Source organism: Aotus nancymaae, unplaced genomic scaffold (assembly GCF_030222135.1).
Source record: "Aotus nancymaae isolate 86718 unplaced genomic scaffold, 86718_ANA_hifiasm-v0.15.2.pri h1tg000041l, whole genome shotgun sequence".
Lineage (NCBI taxonomy): Eukaryota > Metazoa > Chordata > Mammalia > Primates > Aotidae > Aotus > Aotus nancymaae.
In genome coordinates, this window is record NW_026988455.1 from 29665049 (window position 1) to 29688095 (window position 23047).

General features: G+C 39.1%; 1 protein-coding gene and 1 pseudogene across 3 annotated transcripts in view; both read left to right on the forward strand.

Moving 5' to 3' along the window:
• KIF27 (kinesin family member 27) overlaps positions 1-17852 on the forward strand; it is an 88487-nt gene extending 70635 nt beyond the window's left edge. For 2 of the 3 annotated variants that reach the window (XM_012472134.2, XM_064361616.1), the window contains exons 14-16: positions 3538-3744; positions 6326-6524; positions 17183-17852. In XM_012472134.2, the coding sequence (XP_012327557.2) occupies positions 3538-3744; positions 6326-6524; positions 17183-17394 (618 nt within the window). In that variant the 3' untranslated portion in view covers positions 17395-17852. Of the gene's footprint in view, positions 1-3537; positions 3745-6325; positions 6525-15065; positions 15943-17182 lie in introns of those variants that run through there. The other variant, XM_064361617.1, reaches the window with a different exon arrangement.
• Positions 17853-19402: 1550 nt separating this feature from the next.
• LOC135268650 (kinesin-like protein KIF27) lies at positions 19403-22264 on the forward strand (annotated as a pseudogene).
• Positions 22265-23047: the final 783 nt, after the last annotated feature.

Genomic DNA, 23047 nt, shown 5'->3' on the forward strand with positions numbered 1-23047 from the left:
TTAACAAATTATGTTTGCAGTAGGGTAGAATTCCATTAATATCAAGAAACATTTAGGTTTCTATTTCATGTGGGATCCTGTAACTAAAAACATTATTTACAGATTTGTGGTGAAAATATAGTATGGTGCATGATACCTATTTTGCCACTATTCTGGACTGGTTTGAGAGAATGATGAGCCTCCTACAATTGGTGGAGTTCTAAAGTCACATGAGCATCTATGCACCTTTCTTCCACATGGTTGGTTCTTCTTAGTGTAGCTCTAAAGTGAGGCTCTGCTCTTACCACAATTTTAAAGCCAGGATTAATTTTCCCAAATAGATCTGTGACTAGCAGATGATCGAGAACATAAGATTCTGATGTGACACAAGATATCAATAAAATCTAGATGGAATGTTTTGCTGTCTTAATGTCTTTAAACTTGCTTAGGATTGTTTTCTCTTTCCACAGTAAATTAAAATATTTTTCCTAATTTTATTACTTTAAGGATTTTGATAGAAAGATTTTAGATCACTACACTAATAAAAAATTACCCAACAATTTACTACAGACAAGTCACACAGTTTTGTTTTTTTCCTTTTTTGGTAAAATCTAGAACTAAAATTAAAGAATACTTGAACCTTAGTTTTCTAATAATATAGAGTAGTTGCTTAGTAATGGGGAGGAAAATATAAGAACTATTATGTTGATCTAATCTTTTAAGCTTTCAATTCCACATTTTATGATGAGAACATATATGTATACACACACACACACACACACACACACACACATTTTTTTTTAATTGAGATGGAGTCTTGTTCTGTCACCCAGGCTGGAGTGCAGTGGTGCAATCTTGGCTTACTGCAACCTCCACGTCCTGGGTTCAAGCAATTCTCCTGCCTCAGCTTCCAGAGTAGCTGGGATTACAGACATGCACCACCATACCCAGCTAATTTCTATATTTTTAGTAGACACGAGGTTTTGCCATGTTGGTCAGGCTGGTCTCGAACTCCTGACCTCAAGTGATCTACTTGCCTCAGCCTCCCAAAGTACTAGGATTACAGGCGTGAGCCACCACACCCAGCCGAGAACATATAATTTATAGAGAAATATACATATACGCAGTGCTTGCTTCAAAGTTGTTGTTATTTATTTATTTTATTTTACTTGGTCTCTGGACCAGCAGCAACAGCATCACTTGGGAGCTTGTTAGAAATGCAGATCCTCAAGACCCACTTGGATCTGCTGGATCAGAATCTGCTGGATCAGAATCTGAATTCTAGCAAGCTCCTATGTACATCTTAAAGTTAAAAAGCAGTGCTCTATCATAAAGCAGAGTCAATGCTTGATAACCTGTGGTTTGTGTTGTGGCAAAGTTTTTATCCCAGGATAGTTTCCCATTGCCACGTATCTTGTCAACTTACACCTATTGCTGAGTTAGAGGGAATGACAAACATGGATCTGCTGCAGCCTCACTGGAGCAGGCTGTTCTCGGGTTTCTATGTTCATATGACCTTATATTATCTCAGTACTTCCTTAACTTAGATCCAAAACCATAGAAACTAAATTTATACTAAATTATCCTCAGCCATGTATAAAGGCAAACTCTTCACATTTGTTTTTGATAAACTATAATCACAGTATGAATTGAAAAGTCAAGTACAGTAAAGTACTCACTGAACATTGTGGATAGGTTCTTGGAAATTGGGACTTTAAGAGACACCATGTATATCAGGTCCTCAAATTACATTGTTTTCCTTCAACATAGTTGCTTTTGTTAAAGTTAATAAGAAAAAAAATTTCCCATATATATTCTCTTAAAGTCACAGTTTCTAAGAACCTATTGATGATAAGTAAGGACTTACTCTATATTGGAAAATTCACTTTTATTTGTGGCTCCTCTTATTCATTCAGCGAAGTACATTTTATTATTTAAGGTTTTTTTTTTCTTGAAAAGGTGAATATTATTTTATTCCTTATGGAGTAATTATGAAACCATCAAATTCCATATGGTTAATGATTACACAGAGAAACAGAATGGCTGTTGATCATTTTTCTTTAGGTAGATCAGAAATACTCACACTATTGGCTGGGCCTGGTAGCTTACTCCTATGATCCCAGCACCTTGGGAGGCTGAGTGGGCAGATCACCTGAAGTCAGGAGTTCAAGACCAGCCTAGCCAACATGATGAAACCCTGTCTTTACTAAAAATACAAAAATTAGCTGGGCATGGTGGTATGCACCTGTAACCCCAGCTACTTGGGAGGCTGAGGCAGGAGAATTGCTTGAACCCAGGAGGCAGAGGTTGCAGTGAGCTGAGATTGCACCACTGCACTGCAGCCTGGCTGACAGAGTGAGTGAGATCCTGTCTCAGAAAAAAAACAAAAAAAGAAATATTCACATTATTTTCCTTTGGGACGTTAGGGGGAGGACTTGAGAGAAATAACATGGGTCCTGTAGCCAAGGACACATGAAGTTATTTTTTCTCCTTCGTTAAGTCAATGGATATTTATTGAGTTCAAACTATGTGATAGGTACTGTGCTAGGCAATAAGGGTGTACATATGGACAAGATAGTCTGCCACAGGAACTTACTGAGGTGGCCTCCACAATAGTTATAGGTATAGAGAAACATATATCCAAATCTCACCAATCTGAAGTAATTCCTTACCAGAGATTTATATAACCAAAATAACATGTATTTAGATAGTTCAAAGAACTGGAAAACCTGGGCATGGTGGCATGTCCCTGTAGTCCCAGCTACTTGGGAGGGCAAGGAAGGAGAATTGCTTGAGCCCAAGAGTTTGAGTTCAGCCTGGGCAACATAGCAAGACCCTGTCTCAAAAAAAAAAGAAAAGAAAAGAACTTACAGGTTTTCTGATAGAGATTCATCAATCTTCTCTAGTATTTGAAAAAATACTATGTTGCCCCTATTTTTAACATCTACATTTTCCTTCTAATAAGATTTCATAGGAATCTTATGAAATATTTCACATACTTAAATCCTCACTACTTTTTTAATGCCATATTGTGCTTTTTAAATTACTAGTTCTTAATAAATTACTCTAAATATATACCTTATACCTCGAAGCAGTATATTGTTTTGATAGATCATTGAAGGGACAACAGTGAGTCTCTAGATCTCACTAGTGGAAATACTGACACATAACATGGACTTAAGGGGTTATGGAGGAGATATATGACAACACTGCTAATCCTGTGGAGTTAGGCTTTGTTCAAGTATATTCCTTGGATTAGATGATCAGCAATTGTTGTGTGACCTTGGAACATTTCAGAACTCACCTAAACTTCCGTCTTTTCCATTTTATTCCACCAGGTTTATTGTGAGGGCTTAATGATTATATTAATATGTTTGTGTGTGTGTTTATACACACACTGCATTATGTGGCATAGCAAGCACTCAAAAACATTTTCTTAAAATTTAGTAAAAGAGTGGTAATGTCCATTAGACTAAAACAGTTTAGTAGGATCCGAATATATGACAAAGTCAAAGTTACACTATTTCATTTAAAATGAGTGATTTCTGTTATATCTAGGAAGAACATGTTCTTTTCCAACTTGAAGAAGGGATTGAAGCTTTGGAAGCTGCAATTGAATATAAGAATGAAAGTATCCAGAGTCGCCGGAACTCACTCAGAGCATCATTCCATAACCTCTCTCGTAGTGAAGCAAATGTCTTGGGAAAACTAGCTTGCCTGAGTCCTGTTGAGATTAGAGCTATTCTTTTCCGATATTTCAATAAGGTTTGTTTTTGAGGGTCAGAATATTTTTCTTGTAAAGATGAGTCAAGATGCTTACATACTTATGTTTATTTTGAATTTTTAAAGAAATTGAAAGGCTCAAAGATTTGATGGTGTAACTACAAATTTAAGCATGATTTCTCTTTATAGAACTAAATGTTGTCACCTGAAAGCTTTGTGATTATCCAAATATGTAGGCCTAACTTTGTGATGTTCTTAAAGTTGGAGGACCTTTCAAAAGAAGGTCTTTTTAGAAAGTTTTTAAAACCAAATAATTTGTTATATTCCTTATTATTTCTTGGATGTTTTTCTAGATTTGGATGTTGCTACCCAGCACTCATGAAAAATCAAGTCCCCCCCAGCCCCCCACCCCGCCCGCCAAGTTTCGATTCCCTTTCCTTCATTGCTCTAGGGTAGGGGAATCTATACTTTCTCATAAGGTATAAGTTGAAATGAAGATGAAGTAGTGTATCAGTGGCAAAGATAGTAATAGATTTTATTAACCTGAATGTGCTTAAATCAATTAAAATATTGTATTTTTTACAGATTAGACAATTTATTGATCCACAGATGTCTCATAGCATTGAGAACTATATCCATCTTTTCTCTAATGTCTTTTCCACTTAAGATATATATTATGAAGTGTTAAACAATGAGATAACTCTTATCTCTGAAAAGTACATTCAGTTTATGGGAATATCAGATAATTAATGAAAAATAAAACATTGATATTTTAAAATAAAGTCATAAGGCCAGGTACAGTGGCTCATGCCTGTAATCCCAGCACTTTGGGAGGCTGAGTCAGGAGAATCACATGAGCCCAGAAATTTGAGATCTTGTCTCTACAGAAAATAACAAAATTAGCCAGGTGTGACAGCATATACCTTTAGTCCCAGCTACTTGGGAGGCTGAGGCAGGAGGATCACCTGAGCCCAGGAGTTTGAGTTTGTATGATCACTACTGCACTCCAGCCTGGGACAACAGAGCAAGAGCCTGTCTCAAAAAAAGTTAAATAAAATTATAATTCTGTGAAATAAGGATGAAATGCAGATGTTATATGCACAGCCTTCTCTTGGATAATCATCAACAGTAAGCCACTGTTATTGATGAGAGTGCATCCTATTGCATGTTTGGAGGGTAGAAAGATGATGGAGTGCTTTGATACAGATAACTCTTTTATGCTGTTCATTTTTTTTTTTTTTCTGAGACCAGAGTCTTGCTCTGTCACCCAGGCTGGAGTGCAGTGGCATGATCTTGGCTCACTGCAAACTTCACCTCCCGGGTTCAAGCACTTCTCCTTTTTCAGCCTCCTGAGTAGCTAGGATTACAGGCATGTGCTACTATGCCCAGCTAATTTTTGCATTTTTAGTAGAGATGGGTATCACCATGTTGGCCAGGCTGGTCTCAAACTCCTGACCTCATGATCCGCCTGCCTTGGCCTACCAAAGTGCTGGGATTACAGGGATGAGCCACCATGCCCAGACCTTATGCTACTCTTAAAGCAGGGCAACCTGGCTAAGGTCAGTGCATTTTCTGATCCTGAGAACCTTTGTATTAATGATTATTTTTTTGGAAGAAGGTCATTAGATTATTAACAAGTTTTATGACATAGACATTGTCTGAAGTATTTTTACTTCACATCAGCAGGGAAGAATCCAGTAGACAAAATGCATAATCTGACTGGGTATGGTGGCTCACACCTATAATCCCAGTGCTTTGGGAGGCCAAGGCAGGAGAATCATGTGAGTGAGTCCAGGAGTTCAAGATCAGCTTGGGCAACACAGTGAGACTCCGTCTCTATGAAAAAAATTTTAAAAATTAGCCAGACATGATGGCATGTACCTGTGGTCCCAGCTGTGTGGGAGGCTGAGGTGGGAAGGATCCCTTGATCTCAGGAGTTGGAGGCTGCGGTGAACTACGATTGCACCACTGCACAGAGTGACAGAGTGAGACTCCATCTTAAAAACCCAAAACTGTTACTTATTTATAATATCCATTCTGGAGTTAAAACTTGGAATTGTCTAGATGTTTCAACAGTATACTAAAAATGAAAGTGTCACCCAATTCAGAATTTCAACAAATCTTTTTTTTTTTTTTTGAGATGGAGTTTCACTCTTGTTGCCCAGGCTAGAGTCTAATGGTGCCATCTTGGCTTACTGTAACCTCCACCTCCTGGGTTCAAGCAATTCTCCTGCTTCAGCCTCCCAAGTAGCTGGGATTACAGGCATGCACCACCACGCCCAGCTAATTTTGTATTTTTTTTTAGTAGAGACAGGGTTTCACCTTGTTGGTCAGGCTGGTCTCAAACTCCTGGCCTCAAGTGATCCACCCACCTCAGCCTCCCAAAGTGCTGGGATTACAGGTGTGAGCCACTGCACCTGGCCTGAATTCCAACAAATTCAAAAGGCTGTTAGGTTTTTTTATGAATATGTTACAAAGCATTTGCCTAAGGACCCAATACCTGGCAGGAATCATTTACACTATGGAGGTTAAGGAAGTTCATCTTTAAGTAGCCCAAGAAAAGTAGATTATTATATTAGGCTATCTAAGACAGACTTAACAGGTCAAAAAATGTATGTGCTAGGTGGTGAATTTGCGAGAAGCTCAACGGAAACAACAGTTATATAATGAAGAAATGAAAATGAAAGTTCTGGAACGGGATAATATGGTTTGTGAATTAGAATCTGCATTGGACCATCTAAAATTGCAGTGTGACTGGAGACTGACCCTCCAGCAAAAGGAACACGAACAAAAGATGCAGTTGCTGTTACATCATTTCAAAGGTAACTTGCCCTTTTTGACAGTTACACAAAGTTGGTGTGTAGGTGGGGGTACTGAAGGAATATAGGACAGAATTTGATCACTTCAAAGCTCAACATGTTTAAATAGTTGCTACTTAGACCAGTTTTTAGGCTTTACATGTTTTGGTTGCCGCATTTTGGGACAGCTGACTTTGTTGTAGGGCTATTTGTGCTTGGAATGCCATCCCTTCCCCTTGTCCCCAGTATGCACATAAGAACTGCTGCAATCCTGTGAGCTTGTTGTTGGTCTAGTTTTTACATAGAGATGTGGGACTAATTCAGGCTTTTTGGTATACAATTGAAATTTTTTTATTTTCCAAGGATATAATACTATCATATTTAAATTATTTTCTATTCACAAAATTAAAGCGATAAGTTCTGTCATATTCCTAGTTATATTTCATGTTATAATTGTCAGTTGATTGTAAAATTTTATGCATTAAAGTTACATCTTGGGTCAAAATTAGACTGCCATTGATGGGCACATACCATTATCAGTGAGCAGTAGTTCACCACCAACTCTGATAGAAAACTCTGATAGTGATCTGGACTCAGTTTACCTGGGCATATGGCCAGTATACAAACAGCTACTATGGCAGCAAAATAATTATTAGGTGATACTGTTACTGCTTTAACTAAGGCTGCTTAGTTTTGATTCTCATGAACCCATAGCTGAAAATAGGTCAAAAGGGATCTGGAAGAAGCAACCTGAGTAAGCAGAAAATTGGAAAATCTATCAATTTGAGTGTTGAGGCAATTTGCCTCTAAGTTAATTCTGTCACTGGTTAATTAGCAACCAATTGCCTAATGACAGAATTTCCTTGCAAGATCTCACACATCATTACATTCAAACATGCTCTCCCTACCTTAGTTTATTTCAGAAACTGATACTTTAATATTTTTTAAAGTGACGGATTATACCACAGAAGTTCATGCTGTAGTCAAAAAATAATATATAAAAACTTGGCTGAGCACAGTGGCTCACACCTGTAATCCCAGCACTTTGAGAAGCTGTCAAGAGGATTGCTTGAGCCCAGGAGTTTGGGACCAGCCTGGACTACATGGCGAAACCCCATCTCTACAAAAAAATTCAAAAATCTAGCCAAGCATAGTGGCACACACCTGTAGTCCCAGCAACTCACAGGCTGAGAGGATCACCTGAGCCCCAGAGGTTGAGCCTGCAGTGAGCTGTGGTCACACTACTGCACTCCAGCCTGGGTGACAGAGTGAGATCCTGTCTCAAAAAAAAAAAAAAAGTTAAAAAAAAATCATTTCTATAGCTGTACAAATTAATCATAACAAAGTTGTGACTGGGTGCAGTGGTTAATGCCTATAATCCCAGCGTTTTGGAAGGCTGTGGTGGGAGGCTCACTTGAAAGTAGCCTGGACAACATAGTGGGACCCCATCTGTATTAATCAGGGTTCTCTAAAGGGACAGAACTAAATATATATATATATAAAGGGGAGTTTATTAAGTATTAACTTACATGATCACAAGGTCCTACAATATGCTTCTGCAAGCTTGAGGAGCAAGGAGAGCCAGTCCCAGTCTCAAAACTAAAGAGCTTGGAGTCTCATGTTCGAGGACAGGAAGCATCCAGCACAGGAGAAAGATGAAGGGTGGGAGGCTAGGCCAGTCTCACCTTTTTATGTTTCTCTGCTGCCTTATATTCACTGGCAGCTGATTAGATGGCGCACCAGAGTAAGGGCAGGTCTGCCTTCCCCAGCCTACTGACTCAAATGTTAACCTCCTTTGGCAGCACCCTCACAGCCACACCCAGGATCAATCCTTTGAATCTTTCAATCCAATCAAGTTGACACTCAGTATTAACCATCACAAGGCTACCCCTTGTCAACTTGAACCCATACACATCTCCTGAGATCACACATAATCTTCAAATAAAGACAATAATAAAGTTATAATTAAATCTAACATAATACAACTATCCTTCTTACAACCGGAAATGCACCAGTCCCTAACCCAAATACTATTACATAAAGTTAACGATACTTAAATGCTGATGTGAAGTCAATGATGTGAAGTCAATAAATCTTCTGTCACATGATAAAGGAAAAGGAAATAAAATGAAGATATTTTCTTAGTACAAGTGTATATATACACAAACATGTATTAACCAAAATAATGAGGAAATATGACAGTTACAGTACTTGTTTCTGCAGCTGGTCACATGGTCATAGCTGGTATTGATGACTACCTTCTTCTACTATCCATTCTGTATTCCCTTTGCCTTCAGCAAGCACCTCAGCAGGCTGTGGTTTTTTTCCTAGTGGAGTGACGCAAACCTTCATTCCCGAGGGATCTGGACCATTTGTAGTCCTGCCTGGGCTATTGTAGTTTCTCATTGACCTTAATCTCAGGGCATGGTAATACTAAGAGATGCCCAGTGGATCTTCTGTATTCCATGTGTACTCTTCCTTACCTCTGTTATGGAGTAGTAGACTAATTTCATCTTGATAGTCTGGGTCAATAACCCCAGCCAACACTGTAACTCCCTTCTTAGCCTGTTGACTTAAAGGTAGGAGGAGCCCAAAGTGTCCAGGTGGCAATCATAATTTCCAGTTTGATGGGATCATTGTTGTTTCTCCTGGTGGCGGTGTTCTTCCCTCTGGAACAAAGTCTTCTAGGCCAGCAGAATGTAATGTTGCAGGAACAGGTAGCAAAAATTTTGATAGTGGATCATTAGGGGTGATGGTGAGTGTGCCACTTCCACTTCCACCCCTCGATTCCTGGACCTGTGAATCCTGGCTATGGGAGAAACAGTACCATGTATTGGAGGTTGATGCAGAGCATACATGGCCTTCTGGAGAACTCTGTCACAGTCTTGCATAGTATTGTCACCTATTTGGTGTTGTAATTGTGACTTCAAAAGGCCATTCCACCGTTCTTTTAATCCAGCTTCTTTAGGATGATGGCATTGGTAAGACCAGTGAATTCCATGAGCATGAGCCCACTGTCACACTTAAAGTGAGTGCCTGGGTAAGAGGGAATGCTGTGTGGAATACCATGATGGTGGATAAGACATTCCATGAGTCCACAGATGGTAGTCTTAGCAGAAGCATTGCATGCAGGATAGGCAAACCCATATCTGGAGTAAGTGTCTATTCAAGTGAGGACAAACCTCTGACCTTTTGATGATGGAAGAGATCCAATATAATCAACCTGCTACCAGGTAGCTGGCTGATCACCCCGAGGAATGGTGCCAGATTGAGGGCTCAGTATTGGTCTCTGCTGCTGGCAAATTGGGCACTCAGCAATGGTTGTAGCCAGGTTAGCCTTGGTGAATAGAAGTCCATGTTGCTAAGCCCATGCATAACCTCCATTCACGTTTTCCAATCATGCTTCTTCCAAGTCTCTGACCATCCAGCGAAACCATTGGCTATAGACCATGAATCAGTATATAATTGCACATTTGGCCATTTCTCCTTCCATGCAAAGTGCACAACCAGGTGCACTGCGCAGTGGGAAGATTTCCCTTCACCGCTGTCCTTCAGGGATGTCTTAGAAAGGGGCACTAGTGCTGCAGCTGCCTACTTTAGGGTGGTGCAGGCATATCGTGCAGAACCATCTATGAACCAGGCCTTAGTCTTCTCTTCCTCTGTCAACTGATCATAGGGAACTCCTCATGAGGCCATCATGCAGGGCTGGGGTGAAAAGGCAGGGTGGCAGGAGTAGAGACTATGGACATTTGAGCCACTTCCTCCTGTAACTTATGCCTTCAGGACCTGCTTGAGCCTGATCATATATAGCACTTCCATTTGACGACAGAATGCTGCTATGCATGACCCACTTTATAGCTAGATAGGTCAGAAAGCACCCAGTTCAATGATAGGCAGTTCAGGTCGCATGGTGACTTGATGACCCATGGCCAAAAATTCAGTTTCCACTAAAGCCCCGTAATAGGCCAAGGGCTGTCTCTCAAAATGAGAGTAGTTATCAGAAGATGTCAGGGCCTTGCTTCAAAATCCTAGAGGCCTCCGCTGTGATTCACCTATGGGGGCATCCCTATCTGCCACTGACACCTCAAGCACCATTGGATCTGCTGGGTCATATGGCCCAAGTGGTAGAGCAGCTTGCGCAGCAGCCTGGACCTATTGCAAAGCCTTCTCCTATTCTGGACCCCACTCAAAACTGGCAGCCTTTAGGTCACTTAATAAATGGACCAGAGTAATACAAATGAGGAATATGCTGCCTTCAAAATCCAAATAGGCCCACTAGGCATTATGCCTCTTTCTTGGTTGTAGGAGGGGCCAAATGCAGCAACTTATCCTTTACCCTTAGAAGGAATATTTCAACAGCCCCCACGCCACTGGACCTCTAGAAATTTTACTGAGGTAGAAAGTCCCTGAATTTTAGTTGGATTTCCCATCCTCTGCCACACAAATGTCTCACCAGTAAGTGCATTGTGTTTGCTAATTCTCGCTCACTGAATCCAATCAGCATGTCATCAATGTAATGAACCAGTGTGATAATCTTGCAGAAGCAAAAAGCAATCAATGTCTCTCTGAATATGATCATGATACAAAGCCAGAGAATTGGTATGCCCCTGAGATAGGACAGTAAAGGTATATTACTGGCCTTGCCAGCTGAAGGCAAATTGCTTCTGGTGGGCCTTATGGACAGGAATGGAGAAAAAGACATTTGCCAAGTCAATGGCTGCATACCAGGTGTCAGGAGATGAGTTAATTTGCTCAAGCAATGAAACCACATCTGGTACAGCAGCTGCAATTGGAGTCATCACTTGGTTAAGCTTGTGATAATCCACCGTCATTCTACAAGATCCATCTGTCTTCTCCACAGGCCAGATGGGAGAGTTGAATGGGGATGTGGTTGCAATCAACACCCCTGTGTCTTTCAAGTCCTTGATAGTGGCATTAATCTCTGCAGTCCCTCCAGAGATGCTATATTGTTTTTGATTGACTATTTTTGTAGGTAGAGGCAGCTCTAATGGCTTCCATTTGGCCTTTCCCACCATAGTAGACATCACCCTGCCAGTCAGGGGCCAATGTGGGAGTTCTGCCAGCTGCTAAGTATGTTTATGCCAATTATGCATTTTAGCACTGAGGAAATGACCACAGGATGAGTCCAGGGACCCACTGGATCCTAAGTCAGATCTGAGCTAAAACTCCATTAATTACCTGACGTCCATAAGGCCCTACTTTAACTGGAGGACCACAGCATTTGGGGTCCCCTGGAATCGTCAGCTCGGAAGCAGTGTCCAGTAGTCCCTGAAATGTCTGATCATTTTCCTTTCCCCAATGCACAGTTACCCTGGTAAAAGGCCAGAGGTCTCCTTGGGGAAGAATGGGAGAAAGATTCATTACATAAATTGTTGGTAATGTAGTGTGGTCCTTCCTCAAGGGGACCTGGCCCTCCTTCATTCAAGGGGTTCTGGGTCTGTAAACTGGCTCAAGTCTGGAAATTGAGGGGTCATGATTCTCTGTTTTTTAAATTCAAATTAGTCTTCCATCCATTCAATCTAGAAGTTTTCTGCTTGTATAAATTAAGTGAGAATGCAGTAGGCTTCCTATCAGTTTCACTTTTAGGAACACTGATTAACTAATGCCAGAGCTCTACACGAGTCAGACCATTCTGATTGCTGCTTTGTTTCCGCTGTCCATTATGGTCGCTATGCCCACCTTGCCTTTGACGGTTGAGTGCTGCCACTTTGCCCCTACCACCTCTGGATCCAATTATTCCCATTGTATTTAAATTTTGTAGTTGAGTGACTGCGGTTCCCACTGTTAGATCTGCCATACAGAGAAGAGCAATTACAGGGCTCTTTAAAGACGTAGGTTTTGCCCTCACAAGTCTATTTTGCAAGGCATTGGTCAAGGGTATATATTCCGGACCCTCCTAGCTGTGATGAGTAGGCCTAAAGTGACTAATCCACTCCACCACCCTACTCTCCCTAAGCCTTTGGATCCCTTCCTCTATATTAAACCAAGGGAGATGAGGCATTTCCAGCTCACTCACAGTGGGCCATCTTTTAATCCATATTTCAGCTAACCAAGCAAATAAATGATTAATAAATGATTAGAATCTTTTTTTTTTTTTTTTGAGATGGAGTTTCGCTCTTGTTACCCAGGCTGGAGTGCAATGGCGCGATCTTGGCTCACCACAACCTCCGCCTCCTGGGTTCAGGCAATTCTCCTGCCTCAGCCTCCTGAGTAGCTGGGATTACAGGCACGCGCCACCACGCCCAGCTAATTTTTTGTATTTTTAGTAGAGACGGGGTTTCACCATGTTGACCAGGATGGTCTCGATCTCTTGACCTCGTGATCCACCCACCTCGGCCTCCCAAAGTGCTGGGATTACAGGCGTGAGCCACTGCGCCTGGCCTTAGAACCTTTTTTAACTCCCCAAGGTGCAACATTAAAAGCACAGTCCCTATTTAGTTAGTCCAAATCAATAAATTCTGCCTGATCCAACTCTGTGTTCCTTCCATCATTATCCCATACCCTTAATACCCATTCCCATGCCTTTTCTCTAGATTTCTGTTTCTATAGAGAACTCAAAACAGTTCGAGTGTAGTGCACCTCCTCATGGTTCACACTCTCAATCTCACCTCGGGGGCCCGCTGGGACTTCAGCCTAGTTATAGGTCTAGAATCAAACAGGGGTGTTGGGGGTGGCTCCTGAGGAGAATCAACATTATTTTTTCTGGTAACTGCCTCAAGGGAGGCCATCACTGTTGCCTCAGGCAGTGCAGGGTTTATCTCCTCAGACAAAGGTGGAAAGGCTGATGGCAACGTGGGCCAGGGAGGGGATGCTGTCACTACTGAGGATGGGGAAGCTGTTCCTTCTGGCAAAAAATATTCATCAGCATTTACAAACTCAGTGTCCCCAGCTTCATCAGAGTCCTCCCACATGTCCTCATTCCAAGTTTCAGGGTCCCATTCTTTTCTAATCAGTACCCTCACTTTAACAGTAGACACCTGGAAAGGCTGTGCATGCACCTTTTGTTGCAGGTCAGCCAATTTCACGTTAAGAGCTTGTGTCTGGTACCAAAACAGAGATACAGACCAATGGAACAGAACAGAGGCCTCGGAGGCAACACCAATCTACAACCATTTGATCTTTGACAAACCTGACAAAAGCAATGGGGAAAGGATTCCCTGTTTAATAAATGATGTTGGGAAAACTGGCTAACCATGTGCAGAAAGCAGAAATTTGACCCCTTCCTGACATCTTACACTAAAATTAACTCCAGATAGATTAAAGACTTAAACATAAGACCTAACACCATAAAAACCCTAGAAGAAAACCTAGGCAAAACCATTCAGGACATAGGCATAGACAAGGACTTCATGACTGAAACACCAAAAGCATTGGCAACAAAAGCCAAAATAGACAAATGGGATCTAATTAAACTCCAAAGTTTCTGTACAGCAAAAGAAACAATCATTAGAGTGAACCGGCAACCAACAGAATGGGAAAAGATTTTTGCAGTCTACCCATCTGACAAAGGACTTATATCCAGAATCTACAAAGAACTAAAACAGATTTACAAGAAAAAAACCAAACAAACCCATTCAAAAGTGGGCAAAGGACATGAACAGACACTTTTGAAAAGAAGACATATATGAGGCCAACAAACATATGAAAAAATGCTCATCATCACTGGTCATTAGAGAAATGCAAATCAAAACCACATTGAGATACCATCTCACGCCAGTTAGAATGGGGATCATTAAAAAATCTGGAGTGTACAACAGATGCTGGAGAGGTTGTGGAGAAATAGGAACACTTTTACACTGTTTATGGGAGTATAAATTAGTGCAACTATTAAGGAAGACAGTGTGGCGATTCCTCAAGGACCTAGAAATAGAAATTCCATTTGACCCAGCAGTATATCCAATGGATTATAAATCATTCTATTATAAAGACACATGCACACATATGTTCACTGCGGCACTATTTACAATAGCAAAGACCTGGAACCAACCCAAATGCCCATCGATGATAGACTGGACAGGGATAATGTGGCACATATACACCATGGAATACTCTGCAGCCATACAAAATGATAAGTTCATGTCCTTTGTAGGGACATGGATGAATCTGGAAACCATCATTCTCAGCAAACTGACACAAGAACAGAAAATCAAACACTGCATGTTCTCACTCATAGGCGGGTGTTGAACAATGAGAACACATGGACACAGAGAGGGGAGCATCACACACTGGGGTCTGTTGTGAGGGACTAGGGGAGGAACAGCGGGAGGTAGGGAGTTGGGGAGGGATAACATGGGGACAAATGCCAGATACAGGTGACGGAAGGGTGGAGGCAGCAAACCACATTGCCATGTATGTACCTATACAACAATCCTGCATGTTCTGCACATGTAACCCAGAACCTAAAGTGCAAAAAAAAAAAATACATATATATATATATGTGTGTGTATATATATATATATATGTGTGTGTATATATATATATGTGTATATATATATATATATATATAATAAAACAGAGCTTGTGTCTGTTTTTCCACAATTTCAGCTCTTTTTCTACTGGGGATAAGACTTTCACGTGGGGCAGTCTTAGCAGATTTGAGGCTCAGTATCTCCTTCTGAAGCTGGGAGACAGAATCCCTGAGTTCATCATTTCCTTTCATCACTTTGTCCACTGAACTTAGGAGCAACCAACCAGCTTCACTGGTTCTCCACATACGGTCAAAGGTATATGTATAGAGTCACTAAACTCCTTGCTTCTCACAAGCAGTGAATCAAGAGTGTCAAATGCATTTATTCTGCATAATTCTCTAAACAGTTCATGCCAAGGACTATCAGTGTTCTCTATACTATTAGAAGTACAGTCTTTAGCATTTTTGGGCATAATCAGATTAAGCAGCCAACTCCAGAAACCCCCAAACCATCCTTTTTATTTTGTTCCTTTAGAACCACTTTAGAATCATTTCTGTTCCTTAAGAGCTCCATCCTTAATATTCTGTTCCTTTAGAACTACTTCTGTTACCGAAACCTGTATTAGTCATGGTTCTCTAGAGGGACAGAATAGTGTGTGTATATATAAAAGAGGAGTTTATTATTAACTTACACAATCATAAGGTCCCACAATAGGCTGTCTGCAAGCTTGAGGAGCAAGAAGAGCCAGTCTAAGTCTCAAATCTGAAGAGCTTGGAGTCTGATGTTCAAGGACAGGAAGCATCCAGCATGGGAGAAAGATGTAGGCTCGGAGGCTGGGCCAGTCTCTCCTTTTCAGGTTTTTCTGCCAGCTTTGGCAGAAAATCCACAGGTAGCGGATTAGATTGTGCCCACCAGATTAAGGGTGGGTCTGCCTTCCCCAGCCCACTGACTCAGATGTTAACCTCCTTTGGCAACACCCTCACAGACACACCCAGGATCAATACTTAGCATCCTTCAATCCAATCAAGATGACACTCCATAGTAACCATTACACCATAATTTTTTTTTTTTAATTTAAAAAAATTAGCCAGGCACTGTGGCATGTGCCTGTGGTCCCAGCTACCCCGGAGGCTGAGATGGGAAGATTATTTGAATCCAGGAGGTTGAAGCTGCAGTGAGCCTTGATTGCACCACAACACATTCTAACCTGGGCAACAGAGTGAGATGCTATCTCAAAAAATAATAGTAATAGAAAATAAAAATAAAATAAAAACAAAGTTATAACTGACAGTATTAACAATTCACGAATTTTCTAATTTCAATTGAATATCTCATATAAATACGGGGATTCTGATTTATTATGTCATTAATTTTAAGTATTTTTTAAAACAAGATGATGGACTAATTTAAAATACACAAATATACTTGGACAAAATTCTACAAAACAATTGTAACCAAAGAAAATCACAAACCAGTAGGATCATTTTATAAATACACCAGTAGGAGAGAGAACAGGTCTGAAATTATTATTTTTCTGAAGGTCAGTACACTGGATTACACTGGTTCAAGAGCATAACCCAATGGAAACAATGTTAGACATTCATAAATATTAATGAACATACTAATAAAGTTTCTAAACTTTATTACCTCTAAATTTAAAGTTTAGAAACTTTAAGTTACACTCTGGCATAAACTAGAACTTTATGCTGGCTATATTCCCTCTTTTTCTGTGGTGTTTTCCTTTGTGATTTAATCTTTATGGCCTCTTTTAACAGGTTTTTGTTTTTGTGGGGGTTTTGGCTGTATATTTCTTGGGCCTATAAATCCTAGTTATATGACTTTATATAACCACAGTTCCTGATATAAACTTTATACAAAATATTAAAGCAGCCAGTGAACAGAGTTCCAAAAGTGAACTTTTTATAGAAAACACCTTACTTCTGGTGTTCTAAGGATAGGTCTAGTTGGTAGCAACTGCAAAAAAATTCTTGCAAAAGTGTGAGGGGTTGGTAGGGGTAGGAATGGAGGTGACTAACGGCTCAATACTACTTTGGAAAATTTTACAGGCAGAAAAATCCAAATTGTAGCAGAAAATAAACCCACCCAGGTAACAGATTTTTGTAATATGCTTCTTATCCTTTAAATATAGTCCAGTGGCTATGTTAAACCATAATTTTGCATCATTTATTTATTTATTTATTTATTGCATCATTTATTTAAAACTGATTTTAAATGCAAATTTCTGTTGTATAGAACAAGATGCAGAAGACATTATAGAAACTTTCAAAACATATGAAGATAAAATCCAGCAGTTGGAAAAAGATCTTTATTTCTATAAGAAAACCAGTCGGGATTTTAAGAAGAAACTTAAGGAACTGGTAGGGGAAGCAATTCGGCGGCAACTAGCATTATCAGAGCATATAAGACTTTTAGTGTTACTTGTCACGCTAACACTGTTTCTCTAGCATTTGGTGAAGTCATACCAGCTTTGTAGTATAGCCTTTACCAACTGACTGGGTTATTTAGGATTAGATACTTCTATATTTGTCTCTGTAGACAAAAATCATTGTCTAAGACTGAACCACATGAGAAGTGAATGAATAAATGAAGACATATATAGATGCAAAGGAAAGCTCAATTATTGATTGTCTGCCATGTGCCAGGGGCTTGTAGACCTTAACTCATTTAATCCCTAAATTAACTCTGTAACATAGCTGTTGTTTTTCTATTTTATAGTAAATTAAGCCTTCTGATTATCACCAAAAAAAAGATGTATGGTAGGTAAGAGTAAAAGTAAAGGTAAAACTATGTATTTTAAAGATAAATTAGGTCTTTATATATCATGACTCCTGGAAATTCAGAAGTGTAACAGAACCCATTGTTGAGACAAAGATGTTTCCTTGTATAATTATATGTAAATATGTAGATTTAGTACATTCCTAAATGAAATAACATATGAAAATATTATACTTTGCAAAAGTAAAAAATACTATGGAGGTAATATATTGCTGTGATTAAAATATACCCTCTTTAAGATAGCTGAATAGAGAAGAATCAATATTTCTAAAATAATAAAGTCTATATTTTATAAAAGAATTAGCTAATAATTTCTAATAATTCTAATAACTTCAATAATTTAAGTATGGTTTATGAAAAGTTGACTTTAAAATCTTTTAGGAACACACTTATTTTTTATCTGGAAAGAAAACTGCTTAAAGATGGGCACATAAGATGTACGAAGACAGTGAAAAATTATATAGATGAGCAATGAAGTGATATATGTTGACTATGTAATAGAAGTAGAATTGACCAGGCATGGTGGCTCACACCTGTAATCCCAGTACTTTGGGAGGCCAAGGTGGGTGGATCACCAGAGATCAGGAGTTCGAGACCACTCTGACCAACATGAGTTAGTAGAAACTCTGTCTCTACTAAAAAATACAAAACTAGCCAGGCGTGGCAGCACATGCCTGTAATCCAAGCTACTCAGGAGGCTGAGGCAGGAGAATTGCTTGAACCCGGGAGGTGGAGGTTGCAGTGAGCTGAGATCTTGGCATTGCACTCCAGCCTGGGGAACAAGAGTGGAACTCTGTCTCAAAACAAAAAAAAAAGAAGTAGAATTAACATAGTTTTAAAATTTAAAAGGCAGTAATATTTAGAAAAGTCATGCTAACTTATATTTGTGACACTTATCATGTATAGACATTTTCAAAAATAATTCCCTTTAGCCTTCAAACTCAGGATAGGCTGGAGTCTGCTAACTCCATTTTCAGATGAGGGAATTGATGCCTAGAGGGGCAAGTGACTTATGGACAGAACAGTAATTATAACATAGTCTAATGTCCCTCATCTTCTGACTGATGGTTCAGTATTCCAGAATAAAAGTTGTCTTAGGATAAAGATGTGATGCCAAAGAGACTACACTTTCTGATTCTCAGTTCTAGTAATACAGAGGTGCTTACTGATGTAACTCATTTACTTGAAATACTGCCTGCTATATATAGCTAAAACTTTAATTTGAAACATTACTTGCCAAAAATTTAAAAGTAAACAGGTATCAAGTAAGAGACAGAATAATCACCATAAGACCACTTTAGCTTTTAAAAAAGTCTACTGTCATATTTGAGGTTTCTGATATTAGACATCTAGTTTGTAAATGGCCCATGTTTATACCACTGAATCTATTAGACATTTCTTTAAATGACAATGTGGTATGGTCATAGACAGGCTTAAGAAATCTGGGGCCTCATCCTGCTCTTTAACCAAATAAACAGAAATGTAAAACAAAGTTAATCTTGGAGAAGTGTAAAATGAGAATGACACTGTTCTGACCAACTTACCCAAAGAGTGGAGTCTTGATAATGACGTTAGAGATACTATTTCAGCTAATTTGCCATTCTACCTAGAAACATTTAAAATACTTCTATATTTGGCTATAAATAGTAATATATAGTCATTATAGAAAATCTGAAAATGAAGAAAACAAGTAAGTTATAATCCTACTCACATTTGAGCATAATTCTTTTCATATTTTTCCCATGCTTTAAAATATACAGTTGCAATTATATTGGGGATATATATACATATATATATATACTATATCCTATCTTATAATGCTACTCTAATAACATGAAACAAGGTTTGCTTGAATTACAAATATAGCTATTTATATCAAACTCTGAGTTCCATAAAATGTTTTACATGCTTAATAATCAGCATCATAGTTAATAAATATCTTGGTATTTGGTGCAGTGTTTTTGTTTTTTGTTTTTGAGATGGTGTTTCACTCTTGTTGCCCAGGCTGGAGTGCAATGGCACTATCTCAACTCCCTGCATCCTCCTCCTCCCTGGTTCAAGCAATTCTCCTGCCTCACCCTCCTGAGTAGCTTGGATTACAGGTGCTGCCACCATGCCTGGCTAATTTTTTGTATTTTTAGTAGAGATCATGTCGGCCAGGCTCATCTCAAACTCCTGACCTCAGGTGGTCCACCCACCTTAGCGTCCCAAAGTGTTGGGATTACAGGTATGAGCCACCGTGCCTGGTGGTTCAGTGGGTTTTGATAGAAGACTGCCTATAAAACTTATATTTGTATTTTCTTTGAATATTTTTGGCTTTTTCAAATTGCAGAAAAATTCATCTTTTGACTAAAATATCTTGGTCACTTGATGGTCATGCCTCTGTTACAGTGTATCTGTTTTCTAACATTTTATAAGGATAAAATCAGTTTTATATGAACATGCATTCTCTCTACTTATATTTAAACCTATACTTGTATCAATTTAAATCATTATAAAACTATATGTAAGGATAACAGAGTCAGAAGATCTGACTTTTATAAAACTCCGGAAGAGGGAAGCTTTCTTGTGAAAAATCCAAGTGGGCTTTGGAGTGAGCCTGAGCAATGAGCCTGTCTCTTTTCTTATGATCTTTTAAAAATAAGACGCCTTTCTCCTTCCCCCAGATACTGTCACCTGGGGAGCAGGATTTTTTTTTTTTTAAGAGTTGGGGTCTCTCTCTGTTGCCCAGGCTGGAGTGTAGTGGTGCAGTCATGGCTAACTGTAGCCTTAAACTCCTGGGCTCGAGCAGTCCTCCTGCCTCAGCCTCTCGAGTACCTGGGGCTACAGGCATGAACCGTTGCACCCAGCTAGGGAGCAGGATTTTTAAAAGCTTCCCAGTGACTCTCATTTACAGCAAAGTTTGGGAGCCACTGTCTGTGGTCAGTTTTGTATCAGTTTCATGTATGAGATCTAGATCATTTGCTAGTTCAGGTTATTTGATTTTGAGAGAATTTTAAAAACGAGAAAGTCAGTTATGTTTTAAGCTAGGGGTTAAAAATGAGAATGCCTACCTGAGCCAGGGAAGCCAGAGTGAGCAATGGGGACTGCAGCAGCCATCTAAATGGTCAGTGGCAGCTGTGTTCCAGCTGCTATTGCAATTCAGAAACTGTTAACTCTTATAACTTTTCTGGAAAAGCTGTAAATCTATATTATTATATGAAACTTTTCAATTTTTAAATTTTGGGTCAAGTGTTACTACATTATAGGTCAAATAAAACATGTCTATGGGCCAGATTTGGCTTGGGAGCTGCCAATGTTGTGTGTTTTAAAACTCTGTCTTTGCAGGACTGAAAGTATACTAAGCATGTATCAATATGTTAAAGTTGGCATTTTTCATCATATTAGATCTAGTACCTAAATGCATTTCCCTTAAGCAAGTTTTTCTCTTTGATATTAGATATTCTTTAAGAACCTCTAGCTTTCATCTCTTTACTCTAATTCCAGTGGGGTGTTCCCCCCACCTCAAGGGAGTATTCTCATCTCCATTTTGATGGTGGAAGTTGTGGCACACACCCCAGAGTGCATTCAGACAGCAGAACCCTGCTATCATGCTGGGAGTGCCAACCAAGACCAGATTTCCACACATATAATGCCAAGTCCCAGAGTTTTCCCTGGAAATGTGGGGCAGAGCCAGTATTATCCAGTGCTGGCATCATCACTTGGCCATGATTTAGAATTCGCTAGCAGCAAGACCAGCAGAGAAGGCAGGCGTGGAAAGGCACCAGAGGTGCTCAAAGCACTCTTATGTTTCCAGGGAGTACCAAACCCCCAAAAGACTATTTCTCAACTTTGTTCCATGAATTAAAGTTGTGAGTCACTCACATGCAAGATGGCTAGAAGTAAAATAAAAATATTCATATTCACACATCTGTTCATCTAAAATAAGTCATTTAACAAAAAAGTTGAAAAACATTATGCATATTGGGTGATAATGTATTTATGTTAAGATGTGATTAAAATACCTAATTTTGAGGAAATAATCTCTAATTTTTGGTTTGGGGATTATTTTTAGATCATGAGACTGGAGATGGAGTCCTGAAGCCAGAAGAAGCAGGCATGCTTTCAGAAGAATTAAAATAGGCATCCAGGCCTGAAAGTATGAAATTAAGTGGAAGAGAAAGAGAAATAGACAGTACAGCAAGCAGCTTAAGAACACAGCCAAATCCTCACAAACTCTGGGAAGATGTCCCAGAATTACCTCCAATTCATAGTTCTTTAGCACCCCCCAGTGGGCATATGTTAAGCAATGAGGATAAAACAGAAGTAAATGATAATCAGTTTACAAAATCTCACAGTCGACTACCATCCCAAATTCAGGTTGTGGGAAATGTGGGACAACTTCATGGTGTTACACCTGTAAAATTATGTCGAATAGAATTACGTCAAGTTTCCACCTTGGAACTATCATTGCAACGTTCCAGTCTTGGAGTTGGGGTTGGATCAATGGCTGCCGATTCCATTGAAGTATCTAGGAAACCAAGTGACTAAAAAACTTAGGCATTTAATAATAGAACTTTTAGTAGACATGTAAAAAGATTCCTTTTTCTAACCTGTTAAAAATGAAAGCTCAAGCTCACTACCTCTTTCCTCAGGATAAAGGAAGAAGGGGAGGAAGGAATCCCTTATTCTTTTATATACTATAGATATGTACATCTTCTATTAACATATTTGGGGATTTTTTAATTAAATTCCCATAGTAACCAAACACGTTTCCAATACTTGATAACATTTAAGTATTTACATTTATAAATATGCTTAATGTTTTTCCAGGCATATTTGAAGAACAAAACTAATAATAGACTAAAATATCTAGTATGTTATTATTATATAATATAAATGTACATTATAAAAGTATATGATATGACTATATTATTGTTATTCTCATATACACGTATATTGTTATTTTTAAAAGATCCAGCTAAATCTTGGTTTTGTCAGAGGGAGTCACCTGCTGCATATGCGGGCTAAGACAACCTGTCAGCTTTATGGATCGAGGCTAATTTACAGTCCTCAGAGCTCACAGAAATGGTCAGTCTTGACTTTTTAAACTTGCTCACTGTTCTGTTTCTGGAATTTTTTTTATATTTACAATGTTATGTTTTTGGTTTGCTAATATTATGCAGTATAAGTTTTCATGTCTTTCCTGCTCTATACACTCAATATATCTCTCATTATGCTAATAAAATTGGGAGAAATGGATGCTGTTCCATGGAACAGGGAAACGATAGAATAAAACCTAAAGCATTCTAACATTTCAAGAGAACACTGGTTATGACATCT